This window comes from Solanum stenotomum, chromosome 2, assembly GCF_019186545.1.
Source record: "Solanum stenotomum isolate F172 chromosome 2, ASM1918654v1, whole genome shotgun sequence".
Lineage (NCBI taxonomy): Eukaryota > Viridiplantae > Streptophyta > Magnoliopsida > Solanales > Solanaceae > Solanum > Solanum stenotomum.
The window spans coordinates 41,037,713-41,048,783 of record NC_064283.1 but is presented as its reverse complement, the minus strand read 5'-3'; the positions used below and the strand labels follow the sequence as shown (position 1 = coordinate 41,048,783).

Sequence of the window (11,071 nt, the reverse complement as noted above, 5' to 3'; positions counted from 1 at the left end):
TTCTAGTAAAATTTTAATGAGACACATTATCACTCAAGGCATGAACAATCAAGAGGTGTGTTATGAAACTAATTGTGCATATCCATCTTTCCAGAAATGAAGTCTCCACTCCCCACCAAAATGATATTAGCTCCCAAACCTCCATAATCTTTCCTAATAACTCTCACAAATAATGTTATGTTTATGACTAACCTTTTTGTATGGCTCTATGTAACATTATAAATAGAGGCCTGATAATTCATATGGTACAAACTTAAAAAATTGGGAAACAGTTGGAAAAAAAAAAATTCACTCATCTATTATCTCTCATTTATGGTGTATTTTATTTCTACTCTTTTTGCAAAGAAAACAAATAAATATTTGTGTAGTTGGGGCCAATAATAGACAAGCCCATATTTATTTTGTGAAGAGAGGCGGAGGTTTCGGGTGGAAGTTGCAGCCCAAGCAAAAGCTGGTGAGCTCGCAAGCTCCTGCATACAGCTCTGAAATACTTATCAAATAGTGTAGACTGTAGAGAAGGATTATCAAGAATGGCGTGCAGGAGCGTGTTCAGAACGGTATTCTTAAAGGAACCATGGTTATCTCTTCCAAGGAATCCCACCTCTTTTCCTGTACCATTGTTTTATAACCACAAATCTTCTTTATCCATTTTGCCTTGTCGCTGTAAATGTAAATCCCCAACTTATAGAAGAACTCAGCTTCTTAATTGCTCCAATAACGGGAACCCATCTACCTCTGAAGACGATCGTCCTCCTCAAGAAGTTGTCCTAAAGGCCATTTCAGGTCCTATAACCATTTCCAACCAAATATAATTTTGTTCAGTTTCTCTCTGGGTTTTCATTTTTACATCGAATTGTTAATTGCAAATGTAATATATATATATAACACAACTTGCTAACGTGATGTATACCAATATGAAAAATGAAGATTATATAGTTGTTTGAAAGCTGTAGTTGTTTATTGCTAAATGATATAGAGGACTAGAAATTGGATATGTTGAGCTGAGCAACTATTTCACTACATGTACAGAAGTGTCCAAGACAGAAGGGAGAGTTGGACAAACTACCAACGTTGTTATTGGGGGCACGGTGCATGATGATTCAACTAATGAGTGGCTAGCTCTCGATAAGAAGGTGCAACCCAGTTTTTATTTGTCTGTAATTTCTGAAGTTCAGATAAAGATTTAAAGATTAATGTCAAATGCGTTATATTTGTAGAGATGATTAATCACTCATATTAGATGATTCACAAGTAAGGGCTTGTTCCTATCATCTGTTTTTACTTTGAGGAGAAGCTGATAAATACTTTTATACTTAAAGGTGAATTCTTACCCAACTGAAAGAGGCTTTACAGCTATTGGTACTGGAGGTGATGATTTTGTGCATTCTATGATTGTTGCTGTAGAGTCAGTGATACAACAGCCCGTTCCCCAGGTAAGGGGAATTAGTTAATATACTCAACTCAGCGTACATCTATTTAAATTTATACGAATAGTTGGAGCACTAATTCAAGTATGAGGATTAAACTGGGATTTTTTTGGAGGATTACATGACTAGTTTGATTCTTCTATTACTAGTTAATTTGTGCTTTTTCATTTTGGCCATACTTTGCTTATTCTCTTTTATTCTAGAGATGATAAACTATTGGCTGTGCTTGGCCTCTACATGATATTGAGTGGAAGTTGAATCAAGTCACCAAACAACTATAAGTGTGTGAATGGATAACAGCTTAGCTATGTTATTGTCAAAGATAAAATTTTGTATGCTTATAACTTTATATGATGAGGAAACAGGACAGGTTCTGGGGTTGTTCTTGATATTGAGCTGTTCTGTGCTGCTCAATTGCAGTTCTCCTACAATGAAGTATTATATATTGTCCAAACTGTTTCAGCTGTTTGTAAGTTGATGGAGAATTGAGTTAAAAAACGTGATCTCCAAAGTCAAACGAATAGAAAATATATCTCTTCGACTTAGCTATCATATGAAAACATTGAGAAGCTTCTGAATGAGTTTTTGCTTACACTGAAATATGACTACTCCTTGTATTACTGGAGATGTAAGTGAAGAAAGTTCTCTTCAAAGAATTACGCTGTATAGTATTAGCATCTATACTTCTGACATTCGAGTCAAGTTCTTCCAGTTATGATTGAAACTTAAACAACCACCCCTTGGCTCTTACTGAGCTTCTAAGCTTGCTGAAATTATTCTTCGGCTCAATTTAATCTCCACTACTGAATATTTTAAATGATGGAAATTATGAATGTCAATGTCAGAATTGCACTAAGTGTATTGCAGTAGATGAAAACCACGCTATGAGGTTACAATACAAAAAATTGAAGAACGAGAAGCGAAATAAACAACAATGAAATTGGGAGTTGTTGACTTTACTGACTAGTTCATGACGGCCCAGCAGCACCAGTTCAACATAAAATGTAAAGTGATCTTCTATCTTACCTGAAGGCGATTTTGAAGAGTCAAAAGGGCCAGTAGAATTATTGTCGTAGTTAAGTTAGAGCGGTGTAAAAACTATCTTTGTCTTCAAATCAAAATTGTAGCCGATTGGTATCAGAGGCGGATCCAAGATTGAAGTTTATTGGATTAATTTAAAAAAAAAAAAAAAAGATTGAAGTTTTATGGGTTCAACATTTAAGGTTCTTAGCATTGAACCCGTTACATCTTTAAAGTTGTGGTTACAAATCTACTATTTGTTGCAAAAAAATTTTTGAGCAAGGTAACATTCGTCTGTATTGACTAAAACCAGTACATGGGTTGTACTGAAAATCATGATTACAACTTATCAACAAAACAAGATATCTGAATCTAAAATCTAAACAGAGCCAAGGATCTCAACTTTCTGTGTAATTTACATTAAAAAATTGATTCTTTGTGTTGAAAGTATTGAGTTCAAATGAACCCGATATTGGTATGCTACATCTGCCTCTGTGTGGTCTGATCTGTCCCCTCCTTTGGTATATAGAAAAAGAAAGGGAGAGAGAAACGTATTAATTGGTATAGTTGAGTCAGTGAGACACAAGAGTTGTGGGTGATTTTCAAGGGTCAGTGGAATTACTGTCTTGTTTTAAAGTCAGATTGGCATAAGAACCATCGTTGTCTTCACTTGAAAGTCATAGTTATGTGGTATGATTTGTCTCATCCTTAAGTATATAGAAGGAAAATGAGCAAGAAAAATTATTACTCCCTCTGGAAACAACCTCTCTACCTGACAAGATAGAGGTAAGGTCTGTGTACACTCTACCCTCCCCGGACTCTATTTGTGGGACTATATACAAGGTTTATTGTTGTTTAAGGTGTCAAATTTGACCTAGAAATGTGTAATCCTCCGAACTCGCCCAAACTCTTAGTGTTGGATCATACGTATTTTCTTAATGAGTCAATTGGGTTGTTATCTGAATTGACCCATATTTTAAACTGATCAGCTAATAAACCCGTGAAATTCTTCAGTTGCACTCTGTTCGTGTCAAAGTATTGTCTAAGGGCCAAAGTTTCAGAATTCAGTTATTGAGATATGCTTCTTCTAACTGCCTTATGATCTAAGTGTTGGTAGAAGTCCAACATTGACTAAGACTAAAAGCACCATCTTCATGCCACCTTCCACCCAGCTTCCCATCCTATGTCTCACCTTCCACAAGTATTGACCCAAGCAGATGTTGAGTAACTTTGACTCAGTGTTGCTTCAATATCAATAACTATTGGGTGGGTTGACTTATGACCTGCAATTTAACGTATCTCAATCCAACCCATTTTGGCCCAAACAGATTTTAGGCGAGTTAGGTCATGACCGTCCATTGACTCAACTGTTTTGACCTGCCCAAATTTGACCAACTCACCCATTTGACACCATAAGAAGAACCAAGCCAATTTCCCTCAAGGAGAAGGTGAAATGATCGGGAACTACTGATGATAGAAAGCTTCCAAGGTCAACAGTTAATGCCAGATAGGACAGTATGGAAGGAACATAGGATAAGGATGACCTATTCACTATGAAATCTTGATATGATTTTTTGTCTCAAAATGAACAAGAATAAGTATGCCCATAAAAATTGATATGGAGAAACAAAACACCTTACAAAGTAGAATTTTTTCATGGCTAGTATAGGAGAGACTTGCTTGACCCTGCACAATCTACAAAGAAGTATAACTATATGGAATACATGATAATGTGTTAAGAAGTTAAGATGCAAAACACTTGCTTATCCATCACAGAATCACAAACCATGATGCATGTTCTTAAATTTTCTTGAAGTTACTGGTGCATGCCAGAATCTCCTAAAGACCCACTGCATTGTTTTTTTAAAAAAAAAATCAAGTAAAAGGCTTCTTTGGTAATAAACAAGGTCAACTTGACCATTTACAAGTGGTATACCAAAAAGAGGAAAAACCTACAAAAAATGGTTCTCTCCAAAAGACACCCAATCCTCTATATATAGAGAAACTACATGGGTGCACCTAAAGTAAATAAGGGATTGGAGCCTACTCCTCAAATGAGAAAAGCTCATCTCCACCCCTTCAAAATCTCTCCAAATTTCTCTCTTTCCAAATGGCCCTCATTAAAGCAAGAGGAGTAACATTCGAGGTCTTGTGCTTTCTTCTCCTAGCTCCACTCTTACAGCTGAACATCAACTCCTTCACGGATCTTGGCATCACCAAAGAAACGCTGAACCATTTAAAAATATCCTCCCATCTAAAAATCCAAACGGACTTTAACTTATACAATGTTTGATTTCGTTATTAATATAACCTTTGTATAGTCAATACAACATTTGGTTTTCGGTATTGAACTCACATAAGTTATGTGAAACTTAATATGGAAAATCAAATACCATATCAATAAGGATTTAGTGGAATAATAGAGACTTGACAAGTGTCCTTAGCCATTGTTTTGGTACCATTGATAAGTTTGGCTATGGATAGTGATAAAGGAGTGGATTGATATGAAAAAAATTATCTACCAGATATGTGATCTAAGGTACATGAATCAGAAATCGAGTGAACAAAAGATGAAGTGTGAGTGAGGCATGCTGAGTTATCGGTATGTACGAAGGAGATGGTTGAAGAGTTATTAGCTTCCTTGAGTTTTAGGAACTTACTTTAATTAGTACCAAAAAGTATAATGGTTTTATTTCTTGATGGCTAGCGATGCGGCATGGAAACCTAAGTATATCCTAGCATATGGCGTTGACCTGTCCATTTCTACTGCTGTGTGTGATACATTGGTTCTCTTCAAAATGAAATCCTCCTCCAAGAATCTAATTCTTCAAAGAAGTAAACATTAGACGAACTACGGTTTCTTGGTTTCCATTGTTGTTTAGGAGTCAAATTTGGAGATTTTAATTTCAATTCAGGATGTCATGAAACCCTTGCAGGGAATGTAATTTGCTTATGTGGTGTGATGATTGAGCAGACAGGGGCGAATGATATGGTTGATGGTGCTATATGGACACATTGGAGATGGACACGTGCCACTAAGCTGATGAGATTAGAGATATTGGATGCTACGTTCATCCCGTTGAGGCAAAGTTTTGATTTGGTTGGTTGATCAATTTCCTATTAGGATTGATACAGTTTTGGAGAAAGTGAATGAATCACTTTCCAATCTTGCAAGAAAACATTTCCGGTGACTAAGCATTTAGACTGATGTTTTCCCTTGTTGGCTCTGATATCATGTGAAATAAGGAGATGCAGAATCTGTTATTATTCTTAATTTTAAAACTCAATACAAAGTGTCTTCTTTATGGAGGACTTGGGAGTTGTTCGTCTGTTTTTTTTTTCCTGATAACTGACAATTCCCTCCAGTGGTGCATGGTTCAAAATTCGGTAGATAATAGGTTTGGCCCTACCCTTCTCTACTTAAATATCAGGCTTTTGTCCATGGCAGGGTTGGAACCCCTACATGTGCCTAACCCACAGTCCCACACATCACGCACTGTGCTCTTTCCATTAGACCAAAGCTGTAAGAGTGTTGTTTGTCCATTTTAATTAGTTACTTTATTTACAAGGACTGTATTGTTCCAAAGTAATCTCCTAATTAACATACTAGATATTCTACACTACTCCCTTGAACAAATATAGATATTCTTGACAGTAGGCAAGGATCTAGTTCAGCTAGTGTCAAAATTGTATACAGTTAAATTGGCATAAAGGTTTCCTGAAGAGAGATCAATCTTTTAGGTGCCACCACCTGCTCTTTCTCTAGAGTATTCCTTGTGGAAGATCTCACAAATCTCAAGCATCTCATCCTTTTATCTTCAACTTCACTTTCCCTTGGAACTCAAATGACAAATTTCATTTCAGGAATGAACTGAGACCAGATATTGCAAGTCAGTTCTTTGTACAAGTTACTCTCATATCTGATTTCTTTTAGTCGAGATCATCCCATTGATGTTACACTGAGATGTTGTAATAGTCCGACTTTTTTGTTTCATAAGTCAAGATCATTTCATTGATATTGCTTGCACCTGGATGTTGTAAACAATAATTTGCGAAGTGATTAAGCGGAGTCGACCACCATTCTCTGTGAAGTCATTCCAATCATTCTATGAAGCTTATTATTATGTCTCACACAACTGACACTGGTTGTATGGAGCTTTTTATTTCAGGACATGTGGCTTTTGTGGGTTCCAATCCCAAACAAACAAACTCCCATTTTCTCTTATATCTCATTTTCGCCTTTTCCTTTATCTCTTTTTTACTTCCCAGACTTTGCTTGTTTTCACACTCCCAGTACCTTTCTTTTTTGTCACACCTTCCTCTCTAACATCAATAACTCGGTGAGTTCAACCATAAAACTCTAAAGAAACTCACAAAGTAATGAATGAGAAACATAAGAAGAAAAAGAGAATCACAGTATATTGCAGCAAAGTGTAAGAATTTGAAGAATCCAAAATAAAAAGAAAAAAAACTTGGGTAAATCTGTAGGTTATATGCACCCAAGGGTGTGGCCTAGTGGTCAATGAAGTGGGTTTAAAACCATGAGGTCTCATGTTCAAATCCCAGCAGAGACAAAAACACTAGGTGATTTCTTTCTATCTGTCTTAGCCTTGGTAGACTGGTACCTTCTGGTGGGAGGAGATCGATATCCCGTGGAATTAGTCGAGGTGCGTGAAAGCTGGCCTGGACACCATGGTTATCAAAAAAAAACTGAGGTAAATCTGGAGGTTACTATTACATATTTGACAAAAAAAGGTGAATTTTGTTCTATTTTTGTTTCATCTTATGCTGGTTTCAATGATAGTTGCTAAAATTCGTTTTAGTAAAAACAATATAAGGCAACTCAAAGGGCATGAATATAATACTTACTGGAAAGAGAAAAATGGAACATTCTAAATAGGGAAAAGGGTCATATTTGCCCTTGTACTCTTAGAAAAGGGATATATTTACCCTTCGTTATACTTTCTGGTTATATTTCCCCCTACCATCCAACTTTGGGTTCATATTTACCCTTTCAACTGTTAAGTTCCACATCACCCCTTTCATTATCCTACGTGGCACCTACATGGATATAATCTTCTCTAATTTAATTATTACACCTCACCCCCAATATTGTAACAACTTTACATAGAAATTGATTTTAAAAAGCATATGGTGATGCAAATTTGTACACAAAACAATAATTATCTCCATTAGCTCTAAGTCTCTAACACTCGAAATATCAAAATTAAGCTACCACTAATAGCCTCTCAAGTATCTGTCTCAAAGGCCTCAAGCCGAAGCTGCTGCCTTCTTTCTTGGAGCTGCTTCAGTACCTTCTGAAATTGGTCTTGAACTTGTGAGGGACGTTACGAATCATGCAGCCAATTGCAGTTATCTTTCTGCGAATTGCCTTCACACTCCAATTGTATGTCCTTTTACGGGCAGCAGGGTAAGCACAAGCAGAGCAACGGCTCTTTTGGAGATGGAAACTCCGTCTTCCACACCTCACACATAGTGTGTGGATCTTGTTCCTCCTCTTACCAAAGCTTCCTATTCCCTTCCCCATTACGCTGCAGTTGCAGAAACCCTAGCAACCTCCTTTTGGGCGTTCTCAACTTGGGTTTATAATATTGGGGTGAGGTATAATAATTACATTAGAGAAAGATTATATCCATGTAGGTGCCATATAGAAGCGACGTAGGACAATAAAAGGGGTGATGTGGAACTTAACAGCTGAAAGGGTAAATATGAACCCAAAGTTGGATGGTAGGGGTAAATATAACCCTTTTCTTAGAGTACAAAGGAAAATATGACCCTTTTCTATTCTAAATAAATCCCTTAACAAGACTTTGCCATGAGATCTTTTTCTAGTTCTACTCATTTCACTTTTGGCATCAGGTAATTAAGAAATCATTGAAATATGCCAGAAAGAATATCAAACCCATTTTCTTTTAAGATTCTTGACAGTTGCATGAAGCTAAATAAGTTTCATCCATGATTTAATAATATTAAGTTAAATAATCAAAAATTAATGGAGATGAAAGATACAACAAAAAACTATGCCCTTTCAAGTATAAGAGGAGTTTGAGGGAAAAAGAACTTGGGTGTGTGAGGAGGAGGGACTGAACGTGGGAGTGGAAATAGTTGAAAGAGAAGGTTTGAAAAATAAATAGACGTATAAGAGAGGTGTTTGTTTGTGAGGTGTGATCGGGACCTACAAAAACACTTATCAACCATAAAAGATCCTCACAAAACAATGCCAGTTTTGTGAGGTATATCATGAAATTTCTCTCATCCTATACATAATGGTATTCTTTCTAGAAGTTAGTCATTAATCTTATGATCCCTCCATTCCCGTTTATGTGACCCTATTTCCTTTTAAGTTTGTTTTAAAAAGAATGATCCTTTTCTAAATCTGAAAACTACTAACTTGAACTTTCCATTTTACCCCTAAAGTTTTAGTCACACAAATGTGATGACATGCTTAAGACCATAAGTTTCTAATGTGATGGCCACACAAATATTATGAAATGTTAAAAGATGTTCCTTTCTTCTTAAACGTCATGCTTAGTCAAATAGAGTCACATAACATGAAACGGAGGGAGTTATAGGTTTTGAGCTCCTAGAAAGTATTTCTTGTATGACAACAAAAAATGAAAATGGAAGAGGTGAACTAATGTTGTAATCTAATTACACAAGGTATTTTTATTTTTTTTGGAAACTGGTAATTTGTATTCATCAGCATTCAGGGCTATGCTGGCCACCTCTAATAATTTACAAATACACAAGGTATTTGTGTTGCAAAAAGTTGACAAGAGTAGATAATTATGGCCATATGTATGGAACTATATTAGTTTTTTTAAAAAAAGATTCACATGTCACAAAAAATGATCAGAGCTATATACAGGCATATCATTAGTTAATGCATTGGTTTTCATGACCCCATAGCGTTGGTTCAATGGTAAAGATACTATAGCATGGGATGTGGGGTCGATGCACATTGCAAATTCGAAACCTGCTTTGAATGAAGTGTGATATTTAAGTGGAGAAGAGTAGAGGAGCGAATCCAATATCCACCGAGTTCCAAAGTTGCAAACAATGATTTCTCGGTTATAAAAAAGCATTGGTTGTCATGTCATTGTCTCGTGTCCTACATCTTTGGGAAAATCTGTCTTCTTATGTTTGTATCTATGCTAGAAATGTGCATGCTTAATGTACAAAATAAGACCTTCTAGAGGGAAATGTCTTTGTTTTCTCAGCACAACTGATCGAAAAGTGGACTATGATCAGACTACATACAGTAAGGGGTCATTTGGTTGCTTGTTAGAATTATGCAGTTATTAGTAATGTAGAGATTAGTTACCTGAAGTTTAGTTATTCATGTATTACAATCCATGTATTAGTTATTCCAATCTTCTACCCCACATAAACTAATATATAAATTTAGTCATAACTTATACATGTTTTATTTATGCAGGTTTGTAAAATGATAATCAAACACAGTTCTTGATTGCTGAGTTTTATAAAAAGCAACTAAAAAACTACCAAACGTGATATTAATTATGTGAGTTTTAATACATGATTAACTTTCTTTCAAACCAGCAACTAAATAACCCCTAAGTAATTTACGGGCCAGAATACCTTAAGTTGGTGTCCCAACCTGCTAGTCAGAGGCTTTGAGCCTCTTTCCTTTTCTGCAACCATTAGTGCATGTGGAGGATTTGAGGACAAGGCAAGAAATTTTAAGCCATAAGCGCTTGTATCATGAAAACCAGGTATCAACCCAAAGACTAAAAGGGGCAAGCACAAAATTCCCTTCTTTTTTTTTACTATTCGGTGTGTATGTTGGTTCTTCCCTATTGATTATCTTTTAACTTTTTTAATAGTACAGACATGCTTCTATGGGGACGTAATTAACAATACACTATGTGTGTGAGAGAGAGAGAGAAAGAGAATTTGAACTGAATCGAACCTTAATCTGTGTGTTAAGGCGAACTAGATTGAGCCATATCTTAAGGTATTTCTGCTTCTATTCAGGGCCAGGTGAAGCAGAAGCTATCTTCAGGTGGAAAATACGTATCAGTAAATATCGGACCCATTCAAGTTGTTTCCAGTGAGCAGGTAATATCCTTTGCCTTTTGCACCTTAAATTTGTCAATCCACTGTGCCATGATCCATTGTATGACATGATTGCCCTCGTCCAGGTTCAAGCTGTATACGAGGCCATGAAGAGAGATGTTAGGATGAAATACTTTCTGTAAACTACTTTCGTCACTACCTTTGTATATAATGGCAATACCTAAGAGAGTATGTCATTTTGTACTTTAGTTTAACCTTGTTTTCCTAATATATATACGTATATTCATTGAACTAAACATTCTTACATGATTTTTGGGAACACATGTGGAGGGTTATTTATGTATTTTTCCTTTAATGCGAGTAAGAGGCCTTTAATGTGCTATTGGATGACACATCGGTAGCATACACCTCACCAGGCTTGAACTCCAGAGAGGTACCTAGGTGTTGGACGTGCACTTTGCATTGATATGGCGCGGGTAGATGTCCCTTTTGAATCACTGGGAAGTAGTCTTAGTAATACCAATTACCAACCTTTGCTATGTCTTTATAGATGCACTTTGTTT

The 11,071-nt window shown here is 36.2% G+C and overlaps 2 protein-coding genes across 2 annotated transcripts; one reads left to right on the top strand and one right to left on the bottom strand.

Moving 5' to 3' along the window:
• Positions 1-387: 387 nt before the first annotated feature.
• Positions 388-11,071, top strand: LOC125856543 (uncharacterized). The gene is made up of 5 exons (XM_049536114.1): positions 388-783; positions 1,030-1,133; positions 1,320-1,433; positions 10,467-10,550; positions 10,634-11,071. Exons 1-5 carry the CDS (start codon positions 531-533, stop codon positions 10,688-10,690), a joined length of 612 nt encoding a protein of 203 aa, XP_049392071.1. The 5' UTR covers positions 388-530; the 3' UTR covers positions 10,691-11,071.
• LOC125856545 (60S ribosomal protein L37-3-like) lies at positions 7,741-8,048 on the bottom strand. The gene has a single exon (XM_049536116.1). It carries the CDS (start codon positions 7,993-7,995, stop codon positions 7,756-7,758), a length of 240 nt encoding a protein of 79 aa, XP_049392073.1. The 5' UTR covers positions 7,996-8,048; the 3' UTR covers positions 7,741-7,755.

Coding starts and splice junctions, on each gene's coding strand:
- LOC125856545 (XM_049536116.1), bottom strand. CDS start 7,995: ATGGGGAAGGGAATAGGAAGCTTTGGTAAGAGGAGGAACAAGATCCAC.
- LOC125856543 (XM_049536114.1), top strand. CDS start 531: ATGGCGTGCAGGAGCGTGTTCAGAACGGTATTCTTAAAGGAACCATGG. Junction 1,134..1,319: donor GGCTAGCTCTCGATAAGAAG/GTGCAACCCAGT, acceptor TTATACTTAAAG/GTGAATTCTTACCCAACTGA. Junction 10,551..10,633: donor AAGTTGTTTCCAGTGAGCAG/GTAATATCCTTT, acceptor GCCCTCGTCCAG/GTTCAAGCTGTATACGAGGC.